At 36.4% G+C, this 22,361-nt stretch overlaps 1 protein-coding gene across 1 annotated transcript in view; it reads left to right on the top strand.

Moving 5' to 3' along the window:
• Nucleotides 1–22,361, top strand: part of LOC126874442 (probable G-protein coupled receptor 158) — a 157,329-nt gene that overhangs the window by 74,120 nt on the left and 60,848 nt on the right. Inside the window, exons 3-5 of the mRNA XM_050636505.1 lie at nt 4,882–5,005; nt 5,169–5,312; nt 21,125–21,325. Of these exons, the coding sequence (XP_050492462.1) occupies nt 4,882–5,005; nt 5,169–5,312; nt 21,125–21,325 (469 nt within the window). The remainder of the gene's footprint in view (nt 1–4,881; nt 5,006–5,168; nt 5,313–21,124; nt 21,326–22,361) is intronic.

Raw genomic sequence — 22,361 nt, 5'->3', positions numbered from 1 at the left:
AGCCGATAGGAATCAATTCTTATGGTTAACCAGACAAGGAGAATAGGTTAGTTCTGGACAGATAAAGCAGATGGGTCAGTTACTAGTGAAGCCAGTGGAATAAGTCAGTTACGTATCGGCCGTAATAACGAAATTTCGTCGGAAAATAATTATGAAGACGGTAGTTCAACAAGTTTCTAACAAATATTAATCCGAATAACGTCGTTTCTTCGCGAAAAAAGTGGAGTAGATCTATTATTAATCAGCCGAGCTCGATAAAACTGTACAACAAGCAACTTTTTATTTAATTTACTAATCAGAAACTAGTTTAATAACCAAGCCTCATTTGAAAAATATTACGGAAGCAGTAGTATGGCATATATAAATTTTCTAATGAATATTAATATAAATATTAATATTAGAACGTATCATTTATTCAGGAATAAGTAGAGCAGATCTACTGTTAATCAGCCAAGTCCAATAACACAATACGACAGTAGAAGGAACGATCTTTTTGTTTAATTGAACAATAGAGAATTAATATAATAAGAAAGTTTTGTTCGAAAGAAATGATTAAAACGGAGGCACAACGTATAATAGCACTTCATAATAGCGTGAAACGTCCCATGTCCGCTTCTCTCGCCGTATAGCGAAGGCGTCGCGTGGCTGGTTATTATTTTTCCGCAGTCTAGCAGAAGGTCCACGATTTCAAAACGGAAGCATAGTCATGCATCTTCACTGCTGGTATTCACGTTTTTATAATCCTTTGCCTTGCGGCGAATATTTTACTGTCAGACGCTTCGCGAACAATTCCCTTTTGTTATTTTCTTGGTCCAGTGGGAACGTTCCTCGAACACGGTGAATTTAACTTCACTGAACGCAACTCGAGGAACGAAGGATTAGACGCTTTCGTTGAATGAAGCTAAAGAGCAATGGGATGCTTGATTAATTGTTAATTGCAGCCGGACGACCAAGTTGTCTCTCCTCGTGTTTAGCAAATACCCAGATTACGTACGTTCGTTCCTTTTGCTGTTTAACCTTTCCTTCGTTCAATTAAAATTACAGTACGGATTTTTATACAATTCTTTATGGACCTAATTAAACAAATAGCGCTCAAGCAGAGGTTTCCTACGCTTGCTAAATATTCTAACGAGTATCGTGCCAGTGATTTATGAAAGAAAATTTATAGAATAAGAAATATAAAATAGCAATATAGTAAGGAAAATAAGATAACAATATGATAATTTGATAAATTTTGCAAGATGAATTTGTATTTAAATATGATGAATAAATATAATATGTAGCAATAGATGACAGCTATCGAGTGGTATAGTATCTGTATAGTAGGAAAGTTAGTAAAATCCATAGTTTGTCAATTTCGAATTTTCTTTTATCGCTTGGACATGTGACAGGTCTTCGTATAGTACGTGCATTCTATGCATTTTGGCAACCTTGAATTTTTTATAAATATTTACAATGCTTACATACATACTAAATATTATTCACATTCTTTAATCCAGTTTCGACAAAGAAAATATGTCTGAAATATGTAAGATTCTTTGTGATTTCAAATCACTTTCTGTCTAGTGAAGTCAGACTAGCGAGATCAGACAGATAGTGTTCAGACTAGTGAGATCAGGCAGGTAGTGTTCAGACTAGCGAGATCAGACTAGTGAGATCAGATAGGTAATGTTCAGACTAGCGAGATCAGACTAGTGAGATCAGGTAGGTAATATTCAGACTAGCGATATCAGACTAGTGAGATCAGATAGATAGTGTTCAGACTTTTTGATATATAGATATATTAAAATAAAATAAAATATGGTTAGTTTTTGGTTCAGTACATTCAGACATAAGTTAAATACAGTGAAAGTTATTTCAAATTAAATTTATATTAAGTGCAATTAAGTATAATTAAATGAGGTTTTGAGTTAGGCCAGCTAAGTACGGTTAATTTCACGCAAATTTGGTGGTTTTGCAACGTTTGCAACTTGACTAAAACTAACCTTCAAACAAGAGAAAATGAAGCACGGCTAGGTCCAAGCTGCATTCCAGTTAGACGGACTGAACTAATTCCACCGCTATCATAGAACTGAGAGAACCGACACGCACGACCAACAAATAACTTTTCAACGTTACTGCGATAATAGAGCTAATAACATACAACACCTAAAACATAACCTAAAACGAGCATATTCAAATTCTAGAAAACTGAAGATCAGATATTCCCTTTATTCGATGCCATTGCATTATTTCCAGTCGCATTATTCCGGGATAATTACCCGTTTGGAGTTGGAATTTTACGCGTAAGCTTAATTATCTCTTCTATTTCGATTTGTGAATCGACTGGACTAATTTCGATAATTGGCTCTGAAGTCGACGCATGTGTGCATAAACGAATCGAAATTTCACGATCAAGCAAGAAAATGCCTGACGCGTTGCAGGCTCGTGTCGCGTTCAGAATAAACGAACAAATCGAATTTGACTATCGTTCTGCAAGCAGACTGGAAAATTCTGCATTAGTTTTATCCTTCGAATCGAGGAAGTCAGAGTTTACAGAGAAAATGCACAGGTTCGTAATAATTGAATTAATTCGTAACTGGCCGTGAATACATGGAGTCTCGTTTCCACAGATTAGGTTAATTAGGGGAAATTGAGGTTAATTGGAAATCACGCTAAAAGAAGGTCTTTTCAGGATTCGCAAACTTCCACATTGAAAGACGATGGGATATTTTCCATGGAAAGGGATCGTTTTACCTGTTAAACGTTTGCAAAATAAAATTCATCTTCCGCATAAGGAAATTCTTCAGAAGAAACGCTACTGTGTTTTTCTTTGATTATTCGATATTTGCCAATTCCATTAATTAATTAAGTTTACATTGCACGGCCTGTAAGTAAATGACACGGTCGATACTCAATTAAGATCAAATTACGTGATGTGAAATTGAAAAATTGGTTTGGTTAATTAAAATTTATTCAAACAGCCAATAAAAGATCTCGAGAAGAACGTTTCAAACTGTGGAAAAATGTCAAATGTCCACCTAACGATATCCAAAGCTTCTTCAAACGACAAGACAGTGATATACGCTTGGCAACTAACTCATTGCGGATTTTGTCATTAAGTGGTATTGACAAAACCCGCAATCACTTAGTTGCCAACCAGATTACAGACAATACCATCCTTTTTCACTCGTGTCTTATTTATTTGTCAAGAAATCACGTTCCAAAATCAAGATTGTCATCCACCTATTTATTATTCTACCTTCTGGTGTACTCGTCATCGCTAAGCGATTAATGAAGCTGCGATGAAAAATGAAAAATTAAATTCATACAGCAAAGTTTGCTCTGTCAGTGGATACTGTCACCACGACTGATAACGCTCTTGACAAACTCGTGTCTGTTCTGTTACTACTGTAATGAATATTGCTGGTCCCGTTGCATACACTGGTTAGAACTCGTGTCTTGTCATTAGCGATACGGAGCACGTGCTTCACAGAGGCGAAGTAAATTGATCAACGCCCACGTTCCGTGGTCCATGTCGCGCTATAACAGGTATTTTATTTGAACAGGTGCATCGTGTCTGTCACAGCTACACGACACGAGAGCCAGTCAGGCTTTTTTAATGCGCGTGCATGAACGTTTGCAAAGTATACTATTATGCGTTTCTGTGATCGTAAAAGTGCACATAAAAGGGGAGTTCAGAGTGAAGGAAATTAACAAGTGAAAAACAGCATTGAGAAATGGAAGAGGGAAATGGAAAAAGCGAGGGAAAGATGGAACAGTCTGAAGGAAAATAAAAGAAAACGAAAGGAAGGGAAATTTAGGAAAAGCGATGGAAAATTAGTAGGCAAGGGAAGGAAAATTGAAAATGAAGGGGAGGGAAATTTAAAGCTAACAGAAGGGAAATCGATCAATGGGAAATTTAAAGTAGAGGAAAGGGAAACAAAGGAAAATTGTGAGTTAGGAAAAATTAAGGAAAAGTAAGAGAGATAAAAGAAAATTAAGGGAAATCCGGTGGCAGGGAAACTGAAAGAAAATGAAAAAATACAGAAGATTTGAAGGAAAAGAGAAGAAAATAAAGGAAAATTCAAACGGAAAGAAAGGGAAATAATGGAAAATGAAAAGCTAACAATTCCTGAAACGTTGTAGATCTTTTTCCTTTTTCAAAATGAAATCTACATGAAAGTATTAAAATCCAAAGATCATAGTAAAATCAATAGTTTCTATTACGAATCAGGCAATTTGTTCGTATAATTAGTTCATGTTATATATTCGACTCACGTTTACCAATTATACTGTTCAATCAGTCCAATTAATATATCCAAGCTTGTTTGAGTTATCGTTTTTCTATACTCAATATATATTCATATATATAATCTTATTGAGTATAGAAAAACGATAACTCAAACAGATGATGTGAAAACATGTTAACTGTACCTTTCTATTTTCTTAACTCAATGCCGATATCCACTCTGAAAAATTAGCCTTACTTAAGTCTAGAATATCGTGTTTCAGGCAAGGGGATCCTCACTTTCAGAATAGACGTTAACTATGCTTTATTGTACAATAAAGCGATGCAACGATCAATAGCTTTACGCGTGGCATGCTTGGTCGTTTGACACTGCCGTCCATTATGCCGGTCACAAGCATGAATTTCGATAGGAATAACCTTGTCCTCTCTCCACTATGACTTTCAGTCAATTACCACTACCCTTTGGTTCAACCTGTCACAGCGAATAACCATTGCCACTTTGACTCTATCCACGTCCTGTCTACTTAGCAATTTATCTTCCTTCTTATTTTATATGAATACATTTTGTTAATTGTTCTTGAAAGATGGTTATGTGAAAAATATGTGTAGACAATCGTACGAATAATTTCATATTTTTTCTCTTTTTTCAGAGGGACAAGTGGAATAGACATTGATCTGCGCAGACTTGACATAGATCAGTGCCCTCTGCCACCAGGATCCACTCAATTGAACATCTTTGCAGCCAGTGACAAATGCAAGAAACGCACCACCGAGGTTAGTAGATTTATCAATAAAAATTGTTAGCTTGTATTATTGGTAAAATGTTAATATTTTAGTCGCCAAATTTTTGTTTCCTTTTTTTTCTTGTGTATCAGGTATTTAATATTTTATTTGGCATTGTACGAAGTTCACGTCTAATTGTAATTTTTAATTGCAGTGCATCGCCATCCCTGGACTTGGATTCCGTCGTGGAAGCTACCGATGCATCTGCAAACGTGGCTTTTATTACCCGGACACCAAGTCTATCAACCGGTACTACAATGGCACCGTGATCGAGGAAGAGTACGAGAAATTGATGATGGTAAGTTTTTCAAGCAAAAAGAAGTACTTGAAAATTATGTTATATTTTGTCCTTCGTGTATTCAGTTGATAAGAATTGTTTATAAGATTCAGAAAGCACAGTTTGTGGATTCTACAACTATTCTAAACTACTCTCACCCAAAAGTATCAAAAGGTTGCTTTACACTATATTTCAAATCATTATATTTTAGACTATCTTTAAAGTCCTGACAAATCCTCAACAATTCTTCTCTTGGACTATTCTTAAAAGTCTGAAAATATTCCCAACCATCCCCAGAAATTCCTTTCTTAAACTATTCCTAAAAGTTCAATAAAATGTTAATAAAAAAGCCTCGAATCGCTTAAAATTATCCTGGACAAACTTGAGAAAAGAAGTATTCCAAATACCTTGACAAACTATGGCCATTCTTCAATCCGCTCTTAAAACCATAATGAATCTCCCTTAAAAACTGCTCTGCTTAAAACTATTTGTAGGAAAGTAAAAGAGGCGTTAAGAAATTCTCAGACTGTTTTGAATCATCCAGAGAAACCGCCAAAAAAGAACTATTAATAATTTTCTCCAACTACTTTGAATTCTTCTGGACCTGCAAAGGAATCTCAGACAAATTACAAGACTGCTTCTTTACTGACAATTTATCAGTGTCTCGTGGCTCTGACTAAAAATCATGTACAAGGGTGAGCAGCCGGTTAATTCCAGGTCACAGAATATTCTTTCCTGCGAGGATCTTCAAAAGCAGCTCCGCTGTAAATCGGCTTGCCGGTTGCTCGAGGGTTCTTAGCCTGGTTAAACACCTCTGAATCCCTCCTTGTGTCTTGTTCCTCTGTTGATCAAAAACTTGGAAAAACTTCAGGATTGTGGTCTCTTGCTCAAAAGATGAAGAGAAGGAAAAATGGGAGGGAATGAGATAGCACGTTGCTTTTGGCATCCGGAGTTGCCTCTTTCTTCCAAGATCCAACTTCTCTACCTCTTCAGGTGTCTCTCAATGTTGAGTCAGGAGTTTCGTGGATAGCTCTTACACAGTTCTGAAGAGGCAGCGAAATCCACTACCAAGGAAAAAGAAACGCTTCAATACCCAATTAGAGCGTAGACACTGCCATTGTTCAAGTGGCTCCAGGTCGGTTCACGAGTAACATTTTTGAGTAAATGTTTGCAATAAAACATGCAGGCTAGCGAGAAGAAGAAATTCGTAGAGACGGTATTGTTGTAGAATAGACATTTTGTCAAATGGAATTACCAATTGGACATTTTGACAGTCATCGTGCTGAACCCACGTTGAGATTCTTCCAAGTACATAGAGAGTTATAGTTTGCTAATTATTATTGACTGCCTTCAGGAATCTCACAAATAAATCTCTAATGGTAAATTATCAACTGGTAATTTTAATTGCTCTTAAATTTCTTCTAAATATTGGGTTTCACTCAGTTGCCAATCTAATATATAAGAATCTGTGCTCTTCGTCATCTTCTCTTCAGCCAATTTAGAAACTCTCAAATCACATATTAATGTACATCAGATATGAATAAAAATGTTTATTGGGCGTAGAGTTTTAAGGGCTTTAAATCAGGTCTCGCAGAGACTAGCGATTGCTAGTCAAGTTCCCCTAAGTCCACAAAAATGGACTCAACATTCTAGCAGTTCTAAGCTATCCGCAGTCTGGTTGCCGCGTTTCTCACTTGTCGCCATCAAATAGAACCCAAGGACTTTATATCGCCTACGACCAAGACCGGTGATTCCCTTTTGTCCCCAACGAAATACAGAACACGTTGCTGATTCGTCGGTTCCTTTGAAGTATTCGACTAATCTCTGCTGAAACGAAAGTGCTGCACACGATCCACGGACCTGAAACAATTCCGGCACCTAGTTCCAACGTGGACGACCATACTATGTCGGTGTTAGGCGAACGTTACAGACCACTGAGTCGCCGAATTAGGCGACTGAAATGGGACAGTTGGTGATTGGTAGACAGACTGGGATCATGAGCTAACCTGCAGTTAATTTATTGCGGATGTAACTCAAAGGTAACATAGAATAATTTGGTCAGCTGGTGTCATCGTTGGCTTCTTTCAAGGTGGATTGAATTAGGTTGATTGTTAGACGTGTATGGGATTTATAGCTTGGTCTATGGATCTGAAGGGTTCCTCGATCGACTGATGGAGATGTAAGAAGGTGGTAAGTGGTAGAACATGAATTTTTATGTATTTAGTAGAAATTGAACAGTCAGACTATCACGATTGGCCATGTCTCATAGAAATTTGGGTGATTTTAGATGCCCCTGGGTCAGACAAGACAATTCAGACGATGGTGGTTTCGTTTAATTACCAATTTTACATAATTGTGAACCTGCAAGCTCTCTCGTTGATGTTGCATCACTGGGACACCACGTGTCAGAAGACTGAAGTCTCTTTGATTCATTTGCACAGTCCTTTACTGAAACACGCTTATATCTAATTAAATCAACCGAATGGAAATAGACTTTTAGACGTTGATTCGTACAAGGAATTTGCATACAGACAAAGAAAAATCTTACTGTATGTCAAACGCTTCGTTCACACTACGTTGATCCTTTTTAGCCAGGCAGTTGGCATAGAACTTCAAACATTGACATATTGTACTTTACCTATGTGGCGTTGATTTGTTGTTGATAGGTCGTTTGTAATTGTTGATAAATGACCAGGGATCGAGCGTTTCCATGAAAGGCTAATGCCTGAGAGTAATTAATGTGCTGAGAGGAAAAGGGCCAAATCTGTTGATTTTACGGTTAGTGTGAAAGGACAACCGCATTCGAGGCTGAAGGAGAAGTCGCTATTTTAATGAGCTCCATGCAAAGATGAACATAAATGCACATACTGTGAAGAGCAATATGAGAGAATAGTGGGATTTCTACTTGCTTTCGCTTAAGTACCATGAGAAATTATTGTGTAGGACTGCAGATGCTACGTTTATGGTTATGCACGTTTTAAACAATGAAGCTTGACGATCTTTTGGAAATGGCTAGGATTTAGGCTATTGGTTGGGAATTTTGCATATTTCGTGTTTCTTGCACGGTGAAATGTTTTTGGAATATCGTTGGCATTACACACAGTATGTTCATAATATTCTGAGAATAATTAAGTTTTTGGGTATTCGTTTCTTCATTTTTTAGCTCAGATTGCGTTGTGTTCTTCTTAAATTTCTTGTGTTTCTGAAACAATGAAATTTTATAATATTAATTCATCAAAAGTTCTTCATGTTGTACACTATATATAGTATAATGAAATATTCTTGAAAAATTTACTACAAATCATTGTCTGATCAGATTTAAAGAATTGTTTAAAGAAACAGTATTTAAAAATTCACTCAAACTGTTACCACGAACGTTAATATTTCTCCACTATCAGCTACATATTTTTGAAAATTACTTTTTAACTAATTCTCTACAAGTTGACAAGCCTGATAACAAAATGCACCGTTTTGCAGTAATTTCAGGCTAATAATAGCGGCCTTGCCATGCATTAAAAGCCTCGACGACGCAATTTATTTTTACTTTGCATCTTTCTCAACGACTTGCCACAAAGAAGAGGAAGAAGAAGAAGAAGAAGGAAAAAACACAAATTTCAAGGAGAAACCTCGCAACCATTTTTAGTGAAAGATCCATATCGTTGTTTAAATTATACGAAGGCAATCGGTCAGGATGGAGCCCTTGCAACACCGTGAAAGGAGAAATCACGCGAACTATGAAAATTACTTTATAGCAAACGCGATACAAAACTCGGCCTGGTTCTGTTCGTTCTCATATTTTCCATTAACCCGTCACGTAATCCAGAACTGCACGTCACAGACGACGTGAGCAGGGAGGGGAAAAAATGACCCAATTCTTCGTCTCAAACTTTACATTTTTTGAACGGCCATCTAATCGAGGGAACGTCAAACTCCCGTTAAACTTGAAACAATCGTTTCCTTTCTGTCAAAACCAAATAACCGTGCCAATTTTACTCTATCCCGTATATAATCACACGTGTCTGCGTATTTTTCCGATATTTCTGTTAAAAAAGAAAATAAATAAACGCATGTCGCATGTACGACGGAAATGTAGCGAAAGAAATAAAACGAGAAACTTTCAATAATCCCTGGGGATCGATTGAAAGTGGAGATGGATAAGTTTTACTAGTTATTTAATAAATAAACATTTGTCAAATATTTTATGTCATAGAAATGGTATTTCCATAGGTTGAGCAATATTTTTCTCTAATATCACATAATATGTTCATATAATCACATTTTATATAAGAAAATTTAATATTTTATTTAATATTTCCATAACTTGGCAAAGTTATCCAACTATGGATAAATCTTGCTTTTAATTTAACAAACATTCATTTTCCAAGTATTTTACTTTGATATAATAGTTTCTTAAATATAATTTAATTAATATTTTACTTAATACAATATTTCTATAACTATAGCAATGTAACGATGAATAAGTTCCGGTGCTGGCCTAGTAAACGATTGTTTCTCAGATATTTTATTTAAATAATATTCGCGTGACTATAATTGAACAAGAAAAATGATGTTTCAATTAACTGATAAAGAGTGACAAGATAATAGCGGAAAAAGGAAAAATTGAGAAGACTTTCGCCAGACGTGTAGAGCTTTCAAATTGTTGAGTCTGTGATTAGACAAGGTGTCCCATAGAATTGCCACGTGCCTTTCCTGAATTAAAAAAAAAAAAAAAAAATAAATAAAAAGAAAAAGACCGAGATAAAAATCTAAAAATAAAAGGGACTTAAAAGAGACTATTTTTTTCGCGAGTACAGCTATGTATAGGCTTTTTACAGATGCACTATTTTTTGGATCATAAATTTTGCGTATAAAGGTATTGCAGTGAGATGATGGGAAAGTGAGATATTTTGAGTCTCTAAATGCTTGATAATTTTTTTGAATCGAAAAGAGACTGATTACGTAGCTTTTATTTGTTAGGTCATTATTTATTTAAACTACTGAAAATCTGTTCAAATTTCTTCTAAACCAGTTGCATGAAATTTGTTGAATAAACGTAAATAACATGAGTGGTCATACTAATCAGACACGCAAAAAGGAGTTCTATAATTTAAAAAATTACAAAAATTATATTGTAAATTAGTATAATATAAAGAAATCAAATGTATAATACGCACACCAAAAAAAAAAAAAAAAGAAGAAAATAAAACTACCTAGCAACGAGCTAACAATAACAACTGATATAGGGACACTGCAGGCTCCTGAATCATCGTAACGATCGTACGACTGCATTAAAAATTGGAGCAAGCCTTGCAACTTTACCCAAAAATCTCTCCATTCCGAAGAACAAGAAAGGAAAGAAACAAAAAAGGAAAAAACAAAACAAAAAGAAGAAGAAATTATCGCGTTGGAAAGCAATAGAAATTATTTCATTTATACAGCTCTACAGAGGCTAAATTAATCCCTGGAGAGTAGTAAAGGTAGGAAAAAAGTGAAGGGAAAAAATGCTTACGAAAGTATAATTTTTTCTCGTTGAATGAAAATGTGCGGAATTCCGTGGCAACGTGCCAGAGGAACAACTATCGTGCCCTCCATAGGGCCGTTTGCATGAAGCTGTGCTGTTAAGTACACGACACTAACGCTGGATATCGAGTTTCAGGTGATTCTTCACTTGTTTTTCCGTGGCTCGTTTCTCAGAAACTTTTTCACGAAAACAACGGATACGAGTTTTGGAACGAAATCGTAGTTAGCAGCAGAATTCATTACCGAATCGCTATCCACGTTCAATCGTCCGTGACGAAAGTGAATTAAACTTGTGGATTGGAACCACGGATTATCGAGAACCCGTCATCTTAATCGACAGAAAATTATTCGAGCGCCCAAGAACCAGAATGCTTATCGTCCTCTTCGTTCGAGTGGTAAAACGAAAAACTTACTAGATTCCTTCGTAACTTCCGATAATATTCCCTAGACGCACGTATGCTGCCCTTTGGGCGCAGAAATTCCTTCGAGAACTTGAACGCGACGCAGCAGAATATTCCGTGGTTATTTGTGCTTGGTCGTGGTAAATAACTTGGCGTGACACGTGACTAGTTGGAAATCTATTCCAAGGATTCTGTGAACCTCATTACGCTTAACCCATTAAGAACCCATGACGCGTTAACGCAGCAGTTCATTTCTAATTTATTCCTGATTTATGTAGTTGCTAAATTCCAACGAATTTATATTGCACTAATGGAAAGCGATTACGAGAATTTATCCAATGTCTTTCCACAGTGAAAATTTCAAAGGTTAACATGTAAATCTCCATTACTAAAAAAAATTTAATCTTTTTCCCATAGAGAAATGCCTCAGGATGTCAGGGTCAGTTACGACCGACATTCGCTAAAGGTTAGATAGAAGAAAATGTAAAGATTATGGTCTTAATTTTTGGCGCTATAATAGTAAAACTACGACCGCGTATAAACATCTGATTAAAGGAAACTGGTAATTTTTGAATGGCTGACAAAACAAACAAAATTCCAAAGGATAGGATTTATTGTGTTGGCAACTAAATGATTGCGGATTTTCTCATTAACCCGGAGGAACATTCCGATCTCTTTTCCATGAACAACACCTCAACATCTGTCACAAATCATTTGTGCAGCGATAGTTACGACCAAGGTTCTCCATTTTGTGGCTGCTATTCGGTCAAACGCTATTTTTCACGAGCACCCTATACGGCCAGCGCATAGAAGCTTGGACAGTCTGTCGATTCGTTCGTTCCTTCGCGCGAAAATGGATATCGACAGCAGCCACGCTGTCATCCGCACTGTCATCCGGAGTTATGTGCCCGGTTTGACGAGCGCACCTGCGCCGGACGGCGAAACGATTTCCCATTGGCGTTTCAGCGAAACGTTATTAATTCGTCGACCCGTCGCATCGAATGGTTAGTGTGACGTATGAAATGAGATCTTTTCATCGACGACTCAGTCGGTAAGGCAGGTTCCTATCGTTCGGTCAATTGAACTCTAGGGATTTTCGAGATCGATCGATTTTGAATCGGCTGTATTCTTTTTTATAGATGCGCTTTCTTCGATTACCTTTCTAAGCACTGATATTTACTATGAGACTAGAATTCGGACATTGTACCATCGGTCAAGAGCATTTCCATCGTAAATGAGAAATTAACGATGACAAGAGAAATGATGGAATTTCACATTGAGATCCGGATCGTGTATAACCTAGATTTGTATTTAGGTTTCGTGATAAATTTAAAAAGAAACGAGGACCAGCATGGTCTAGATCGCGCACAGTCTACATTTAGGTTAGTTTGGATTTTGTCAGATTAGACGGAAAGTTCGTTGCAAATACACAAAAAATGAAGAACAGTTTGTTCTGGTTTCTTCGGTACAATTTGAAACGAAGCTTCACACTCATTGCAAAACCTCTGGCAAAAATATAAAACCACATGTACTGATGATCCTATCCGTCACAAACATGTGTTAAACCAGGTCGCCATGTTCTCAAGGAAAAGCAATGTATCATCGCACGCTAATAGCAACAGTTCCCATGTTTGAGAAAAGATTGTAAAAACAGAGCAGCTCTCTAGAGAGAAAAAGAAATTTCGAGAAGTGTGCGATGCAAGACCATTCGATGCAGTCCCTCAATTACCGTCGTTGTGAGCTCTTCAGTTTCCTCTGCATAGACTTTTCCCTTTTTCCCCACCTTGTTTTGTTCCGGCGAAATAATACCTGAACAATAAACAGAACGATAAAACCAGTTGATTCGGCTTTGCTTTCGTCCATTTTCCTAGTTAGTGGACGTTGCCAGTGAAACGGGTCGCATAGACGTCACCAAAGGTATCGTTGAAAAGAATCATTGTCATTTGTTCGTTAATGTTCCCCACTACGTTTCTCGTCTTTATGATCCTCGTTTCTGTTTGTTTCTGGTGACTTTTTCTCGCTTTTGTTGTTCCCTCGTTTCGCTTGTTTCATCCAATTGGAAAGCTGCTATTTTCAGGCCTGACCTTTAGGCCAGAATGGGTAAATTGTGGGTAGATTGTGGGCTATTGTTGATTGACAATGGTTCCAGTGGAAGTTCGTTCTCTATTCTCTCACGCGGTTCTACCGTGAAAATTAAAACATGTATCCAAAATGTATTCATCCGATTGAAGAATTTCTTTCCACTTTACGTGATCTCAACTTTCTTATAAAATTTGCTAACATCGAAGTATTCCAATGTTTACAGTAAGTTGCCAACTATTCGGAAATTGTGTTTGAATCGACCTTATAAAATTCTACTTTAGCTTCTATCCGTTTTTCAGCCGACAAGCATCAAGTTGTTTCATTCCTCGTTTCACTTAGAATTTCACTTATTTTATTTCACTTGGAATATTAAATCATCCATATTAATCCTTTACTCCATACGTTAGATTCCCGGGCCAAATTCGCTCCTTGACCTGGAACCTTTAAACATAAATGGGATCTAATCCAAATCTGACTCAAGCCTTCCTTTATTCCCCACAACTTCGCTACAATCGAGATTGAAACTTCCAAAGAACCAGAATTCTGTACGGTATTAAGACTTCACAGCTTTCTGGGGTCCACCCTATAATTGGGTTCTTATTCACTTCTTAACCGGAATTTATAATAACTCAAAGCCCATTCAGATTCTTCCTTGTTTCACGTGACTGCTCACTATAGTTGTAAAATCTCTGAGAATCGGAACAACGAAGGGTGCGAGGTTCGCTTGCCCCTTTTAAAATTGTTACAGGACTAATGACACAGAAATCTGGCCTGAGCCTATTCTCATGAACCTTCTTCCCAACTTCCTATACAATTCAGCTTATTCTCTGGAAATCGGAAGTTAATTCCTACATGCGAGAATATTCACGATTCCATTTACCATATCGACTGGTAATTCCTATTGGTCGGTGCAATTCACCAAAATCAATTGTCAATTCGTCGACGTCTCCTCGACAGTCAGGCTCTCACAGAAGCCTCTTCATCGCGCGATGCTTCGAGCTTCAGCGCTACGACTACGTACAGATCAGAGTTGGCCAAAATTTGTAACTCGTAATTGTTCCTAGAAATGTTGCAGATTTCGTGGATTCTTGTAAACTCGAATGATTTATTTGCAAAATACGTGGATAAAGATCTGGGATGTTGGACGATCCTAAAATTGTAATTAATCTTGCGAAAGTTGAGAAAATCACTGTGTCAGTTCTAGCCTTCATCCTCCACTGTTATCATTCGGTCGAGGATGAGCTTTGGTCAAAAATTCCAAGCTATTTAATTTGTATTTCGTAAAAATGGCTAACAATTGTTACTCCGTAGGGTACAAAGTACAATGTAAAAGGAGATACTGAAGAATTCAGTGAGACACTCAAGAATCCGGTGACCTAATCGAAAATCCTCAGTGACCCATTGATATCAATTAAGAGCTGATGGAAGCTGCGATGTCTAATTTCTGAGAGATTAATGGGACGATAGGACGAAGGTATCTGATCGTCGACGATCCATCGCTAAAACCTCCCCGTAGGTTAGATATCTAGCTAGTTAGAGTGGAGACCGCGGTGGCCAGGCCTCTCGTCATCGTCGACAAGCGAATTCCAATCAGAAAGCAATCAGCGGTAGCGCAGGGTATGCGTCGGTTTGCGTTAAACTTCAGTCAGAATGCCTGGGACGTAATCAGAAATGACACGCTGTCATAGTGAACAGACACACTAAGCTTGCAATATCGAACGATCACCGACCAGCCAGGGCCACCGTTCGATTCCCGTGTCACCTCTGTCTCCAATCCACCGTGTCTTTCTGACGTGCAATCTCATCGGCTGACGAGTACCTATGACAAGCGAACCATTGCTACGAGAATTTGCTATCCATCTAAGCGAGACTCGTGGATCAATCTTGTCAGATTGAAACTGTTCAAGACCCCATACGATGCACACAGTCTTACCAATATTTGTCTACCAGTGTAGCTGTAGATATTTTTCTCATCATCGAACGTGTTCTTGGTGGAAAAATAATGTAATTAGTATGCTTCTATCGATTGGATGATTTTAATGGACGTTTTTCACTGAATAATATAAAATAAAATGAACTGTGGAAGGAGGTAAAGATCGGAAGGATTTGTTAAGACTGAAGATGGATAGTTGATGAAGAAGTGAAATTGATAGGACACAGATAACAGTGTTAATATTGTGATAAGTAATAGTTTTATAATTACAGAGAGGGTGAGCAAATAATTAAGCACAAACAATTTTGTTAATGTGATTAACTGACAGTTTTAAACTTGGAAACTGCTGCTATCTGAAAGATGAGAAACTTGTCATATTCTTCCTCTGTAGTCTTCTATTTGATAAAGTATACTTATTTTGGAATACCATCCAAGGAAAATATATTTCTTAGCTTGTTACTTGTTCCTAACTATTATTGGCATATTCTGATTCGTGGAGAATCACAGAAATCATTTTTGTAAAATTTCAATTATATTATTATTCCTTTATATTATTCACTCATTGCAGTATAAAAATAATATTGTGTGTTAAAATCTACTTAAAACCCTGCATGGGGCGTAAAGATACTCGGTTCTATCATTTTTCTTTCCTGTTCCATGAAAGGTAACCACTGTTTGACCATAAACTGCTTGTTCCACTGACGTGGCCACCTGTCGACCGAAGGGGCGAGCTGTTCTACTGATTGATCCACTTGTCCGACCATACGCGACCCTATTCTACTAATCCCCGTCACTTGTCCGATTCTAATCGATTTTTTCCCCTTGTACCGGCCAGGAACATCACTGTGGATTATCAATTAATCGACCAAACGAACCAGAAAACCATTTAAACCGCGCTTCGTTGAATTCTAATCACTTTTGCCAACTTCCCAAAGCATTGTCGTCCTAATGTTATTTGAATTATCATTATTCATGGCATTGCGGAGTCAACGGTTCGGATTCTATACGTAAGTGTATTGTTAACGTAAATTATTTCGTCGTTTCGGCTTGTCACAGATGTTTACAACGCGTTGAGCGCGAAGGTCGCACGAGTGATTGACCCATTTCACTGGTGAATGCGAAAGTTGCCACCTCTCGTCGATTTCCATTAGGTGACTTACGCTGTCCGCTTCTGCTCCGCCTGTTTGCACCTCCCAATGCTTTTTAGCAGCTGCTTTTATTCTTTTCTTCGCGTTTCGACTAGCTCGAAATTTTCCTGACAATTTTTTATTCGAAATTTTTGTGAAATTTATTGTTATCCGTTATTGTTATTGCTGCTATGTATGGTTTTGCATCGACAGGATAGCGTTACAATTTTGGTTCGTGAATTTTAATAAAATTTCAGAGAACACAATATTATTTTTATTATTGTCACGTGACTCTGATTGCGTTTAGGCAAATTCGTATTTCCATGAACACGACTAAATAAAGAGAGTTTAATTGGGTCCGGATGAAGGGAACAATCGTCCAGATTAACATTTAGCTAAAATTTGTCTTCTTTCTGCCCGATGGACAAATTAAAATTAATAATATTTGTGAGAAATAAACTTTATATAAACTAATTATTTTTTTCACGAAAAAATTCCCAGATATTTTCCATACAATTCTATATATGACAGGCAAATTTTAGACCAAAATCTCTTGCACTTTTTCCAAAAGAAAATCCCAGATTTCCCAACTGTCCGAAATGCCACGTGGAACGATTTCTGCTCGATCGAACAGCCTCCAATTTAATAAACTTTCACAATTTCTCCGTAAAACAATAATTAATCACCGGTCCAATTCTATTTTCCGCCTGATAAACTAATTCTACCCTTTAATAGTTTCAGATAGAGAATTGGGTGTCTGACTGGCGTTTTATACATCTCACAGCTATTTTCCACTCTATTATCCCTCTTTGGAATTCTATCCGCTTAAAAAAACAAGCTCTTAATTAACTTGGCTACACGGTTTCGAAATGTTACACCAGTTCAATTAAGAGTAAATTTCGTTCCGTTCGCGGACGTGTTAATAATCTGGCTAACGAACTCGACACGATCCGAGGGATTAAAATTGCAACAAAGCTCGCGTTCAGGTGCTCGTAGTCTTATTACAGCGTTGAACGGAAACAGGCGGCGAACGCAGACAGACAAGTGAAAGTGTCATACACCAACGTGGATAGTAATATCTGTTTATTGAAAGAATAATTAAAAACATTGTCCAAGAAGAAAAATTAATTTCTTTCATGAAATACTTTCGCTTGAATATAAAGATCAGTGAGAAGAAATATAGCGAATAATAATAAATTGTTTCTTGCAGTGGAATAATTTTCGTATTTGATGCTCTGATAAATAATTTTACATTGTTCAAAGTATCTTCTTATTTCTTTTTTTTTTCAATATTAGAAGTTTTTATAGAAACTTAATTTATTTTTTACTTTTTTTAAGAACATCCTGTCTTTAAATTTGCAAGAATATTTTTTCTTTTATTTATTTATTTTTTTTTGTAGTGGAATAATTTTCATATTTGATGCTCTGATAAATAATTTTACATTGTTCAAAGTATCTTCTTATTTCTTTTTTTTTTTAATATCAGAAGTTTTTATAGAAACTTAATTTATTTTTTACTTTTTTTAAGAACATCCTGTCTTTAAATTTGCAAGAATATTTTTTCTTTCATTTTTCTCTTTTCTTTCGTATGCATACATTGTTATCTAAATATCGTACAATTAAATATGGAGAACTTCGTAACAATTTGCATTGTTTATCGTGTGTAATAATCAACAGTAAACATGGCAACAACTTCATGAAATTCTACTCTCTGTAATTCCAAACAACTTAGACAAGGTTTCGCCTGTATACTCGAACAATTATGCTAGGAAGCAGTTGGAATTCATGACAGACGTACGGTATGCCACTTCGTAGACTAATTTAATTATTAGCTTGGCAAATATGAGACGTGTCTCTGGAGTTTGAATTTGTCTGGCTAATGCCACACATGAAATTTCATTCTGCTAATAAATTATTATCATCTGCATTAACATGAGCTACGAGATATAAATGTGCAAGATATTCTTTTTCAAAATTTATTTTATAGAAGAAGTACTCTTTTTTCGAACGTGCAATTTTTCGAAGTTGGAGTTGCTGAAATTTGGAATTGAAAATTTCTGCAATATGGCACTTGGAATTTTTGAAATTGCGAATCATAGAAATTTGAAATTTACAGCTTAAAGTCGTCGCCTTTCGAATGGTCTTCTCTTCAGAAAAGCTAAGTTAACGAAAACTTTCAGTGAAAATTTGGAAGCTTCGAAAATTTAGAATTTTCATCGAAAATAAAATTTTAGAAAATTTTAGAGAATTTCCCTTTTCGCAATTCCTAGGAGCCGAAGGTTTTCATTCTGTGGAAATTCCAAATTCCAGAGGATTTTCATTTAAGAGGAAAATTCGAAATTTTCTTTGGCAGGGATATTTCCCTTAAAGAAAAATTTGAATCAAGAACCATTGATAGTTTCAAATTGTAAAATCATTGAAACGATTCGTGCCACTAAATCAGTAGATCAGTAAAAAATGTAAGTAGCAAATAAATTTCCTATGAAAACAAATAAATATCGTAACACGTGAAATAGAATCTTGTCTTAGCATAAACATGTTATTCTGCAATGAGATGCGCCATAAGGTTCCATTCACGACGCATGGAAATGGCAACTGGGCGTAGTTAGCTTGACCCTAACATCCTAAACCATAATGGCATCGCCGTTGATTTGTGATATCGATAAATTCTCCTGAACTTAAGTCACGAGCGTGAATACGATTTACCACGTTATGATTTGTAGCCATACGGATTTACGCGGAAGTAATCATGCATATTTGGTCGCTTATGGCTGAAGAAATTTGTTCCGATGGCGTGACACACATTTGTTTCCATGACACCGATTTTGACATTGGCCGCTAATGAACCGTCCGGTTGGTTGGCTCGTTGAATTACGGGCTATCGATGGGATTAAGAATGTGGCGAATAGCCGTCGAATGTTAATCGATTCGATTGCCGTATGGCCGCTTACAGCAGCGTTTATGTGATTTACGACCTGTACGATTCCACTGAAACCTTCCTCCATGGAATACGAATCTCTCCTTTAGAAATACAGGTGTTGTTCGAGAAGTTTGGAAGAAACGTGTGTAGCAAAATGGCACTAAAATAAATTTTTGTTAAACAGTGTGTATTTCGAAGTTAGAAAAAGTTAATTTATCGAGATACCATCAAATATTTCTCATGTGTGGAAAATGTTTTTATACAGTGTTTTATGGAAAGGTATTTTTTTAATATTCCTCTGATGGCGTTTAAGTGTTTCTTAACATCGAATATCCTCATATTTATCCATAAACCAGCAATAAATTTGTTAACAAGTTCGCTATTTTTGTATGTTCTTCTATATTTAACTTGCTCGCTTTAAACGATATCCAGATATTTAGAAAAATAACGTAACCGCAATGAGAGGAGCAGAAAATACAATAAGATGTACGGAAAAATAAGAGCCACGAAATCAGAAGAATTGTCAATTTTTCACTCTTGAAAGACAGCATAAATCACGCTCTTTCAAACCCATTTTGTTTCACGTCGATACGTCGCTCCGTTTTCGAGATATCCAGCTTTAAAGTTTACCATTGATGTGCCGCTAAAATCCCTGAAAGTAAGCTTCACCTTCCACTCCTTCCGGGAAGTGCGTACGCGCGACCTACTGTATAGTAAAAAAACCCGCTGGCTCAGCGCCCTTCAATGGCAACCAGTTGGAGGAGCTTTAGGTCAGTGATGCGGCTGAGTGAGACAGCGCTAGTGCGCAAAAGAGAGGTCAGTGACGCACGCGAGTGAGACAGACGTTGCAGTGCGTGCGAGTGAGACAGACGTTGGAGCGCGTGCGAGTGAGACAGACGTTGCAGTGCGTGCGAGTGAGACAGACATTGGGGCGCGTGCGAGTGAGACAGACGTTTGAGCGCGTGGACAGAGGTTGAAGCGTGTGGAAGTGAGATAACGCTAGCGCTCACCAAAGTGGAAATTCGAAACAAAAAATTGTAATAAAATACAAATTATAAAAAATATAATATATTTCTGACGTAAAATTCCGAATTGCTCATAATTTTGACCAATATGAAATTGTTATTTGAATAATAATAATTGTGCTTGGAATTGGAAAAATATATTTATCGTATAATATGACACCAATGGGCAAAATAGAAATGCAAAATAGAATTTTTAGTAAACTCTTAATAAAACGATGGTAGACATTTTTGGATTAAAATATTATTTTTCATATTTCTTGATACTGTACTTTTTGTATTTTTTAAATATTTTCTCCCAGTACTTTTCTCGTGTCCTTTTCCACAGTGGATTATTCGAACACTATATTCGTTGGCTTCCGTGAAAACGTGTATTCTATGGTATTTTAAATGTAGAATTTTAAATTGCACACAGTATTTAATCCATTTTTAGCAATGTGAAAATGGAGGAGATCGTGTAATTAGAACCATGATTATAATACAATGTAATTTCTCATGTTACATATATGAATATGTAGATAATACTAGTACGTGTAAAATATAAATCTATAATTTTTTATACTTTTGACATTTTTTAACATATCATTCAAAATCCATTTCTACCTAATTTTTCTAAAAATATTATATTCCACGTACAATATTTCTGACATATAATTCCAAATATAATAATTAATTCTTTTTTTTTAATTTTCCATTTCTACCTTCTATTTCGAATATAATCATCCTCTTTTTTCTAGTTTTCTATCTTCTTTCAGTCTCTATTTTGCATTCCAAGTGTACCATGACAATCGATTTTTCTAATTTTCTATTTGGATGTCTTATTTCTAGGGTGAAGAGAATCAGTACGACGTGAATGGCGTGTTCGAGTGTCTCCCCTGTGCTGAGGGTTGCGAGTCCTGTGAGGACGATTCACCGTGTGTGGTATCCTTGAACTGGTTGATGAGAACTGCTATCCTCATCCTGGAATGCTGCGTCATCGCCTGTCTGCCCGCTGTCGCCCTTTTCACTTGGAAGTATGGCAAAGTGAAGGTAAGGAGCCTAAATGCTTTTCCACGATCCAAATCCTTTCTTACGCTTTGAATATTTTACAGAGGCACTTTTCTACAGTCAGCGAAGGCCGGATAATGAAATTCTATAATATCGTTGAAATTTTGATCACATATTGATTCCAAGTTCTTATCGATGCAATAAGTATTCAAAGGAAGACTGTATCTGAGAAAGGATATGGTACTAAAAGCATATATTCTATTATCAGCACTTTCCATTATAAATAGGCTCTAAACTTTTATTTCAATAAGGACGTTAAAAGAGATTGAGGAAATTTTTCATGGAAACTAAAATTAAATTATTGTAATATTATAATGAAATTTCAATAGGAACATTTGTGCTTTTAAAATGGAAATTCATAACTGAAAGTTCTTCAGGCGGATAACTGTTAATGGAAAGTTCTAAATTTCAAACTTTAAATGCATTTTATAAAATGTTCGGTTAAAATACATTTCCATTGTTTGGAACAGGCGATTGGTAACAAAATTCTCTGCATAAAACATAATTTACACAAAAGGGTGCATGCTTTTAAAATGTATCCGAAAATTTAGGTAACAAGGAAGCTAATAAATGTAACGACAGACAGAAATCTTATCATTTGGAAAAACAGATGCATCTATTGCTAATGGAAAATGCACAGAAATATATAAAATTTTCCAAATTCAGTATTCTCTGCTATTCTGAATAAGTGAAGCAATCTTTCACCTATGTTGCATTTTTGAAATTAATTTTACACAGATATCACTAAATCCCAAGATTACTATAATACTTTCAACCTACAGCTAAAACAGTTAGTCTGAGTTTCAGATCCTAGCGTATCTTTTTTTTTTTTTTTTTGCTGCCAAGATTCGAACTGCTTCTAAATTCTCTCTGATTAACAACTTCTGAGCACCAACTATAGATTTAAAATAATCTAGAATCCCCTTTGATGTCAGCTCCACCTTCTTTCTGCAAGGTCTTTGAAATGGTCTGGGGAGAATCCCATTGGGAGGGCCTGTCCACCATCAAAAGGTCCTTT

This window comes from Bombus huntii, chromosome 16, assembly GCF_024542735.1.
Source record: "Bombus huntii isolate Logan2020A chromosome 16, iyBomHunt1.1, whole genome shotgun sequence".
Lineage (NCBI taxonomy): Eukaryota > Metazoa > Arthropoda > Insecta > Hymenoptera > Apidae > Bombus > Bombus huntii.
Note: the sequence above shows the minus strand (reverse complement) of the source record. Positions and strands in the feature narration are given on the sequence as shown.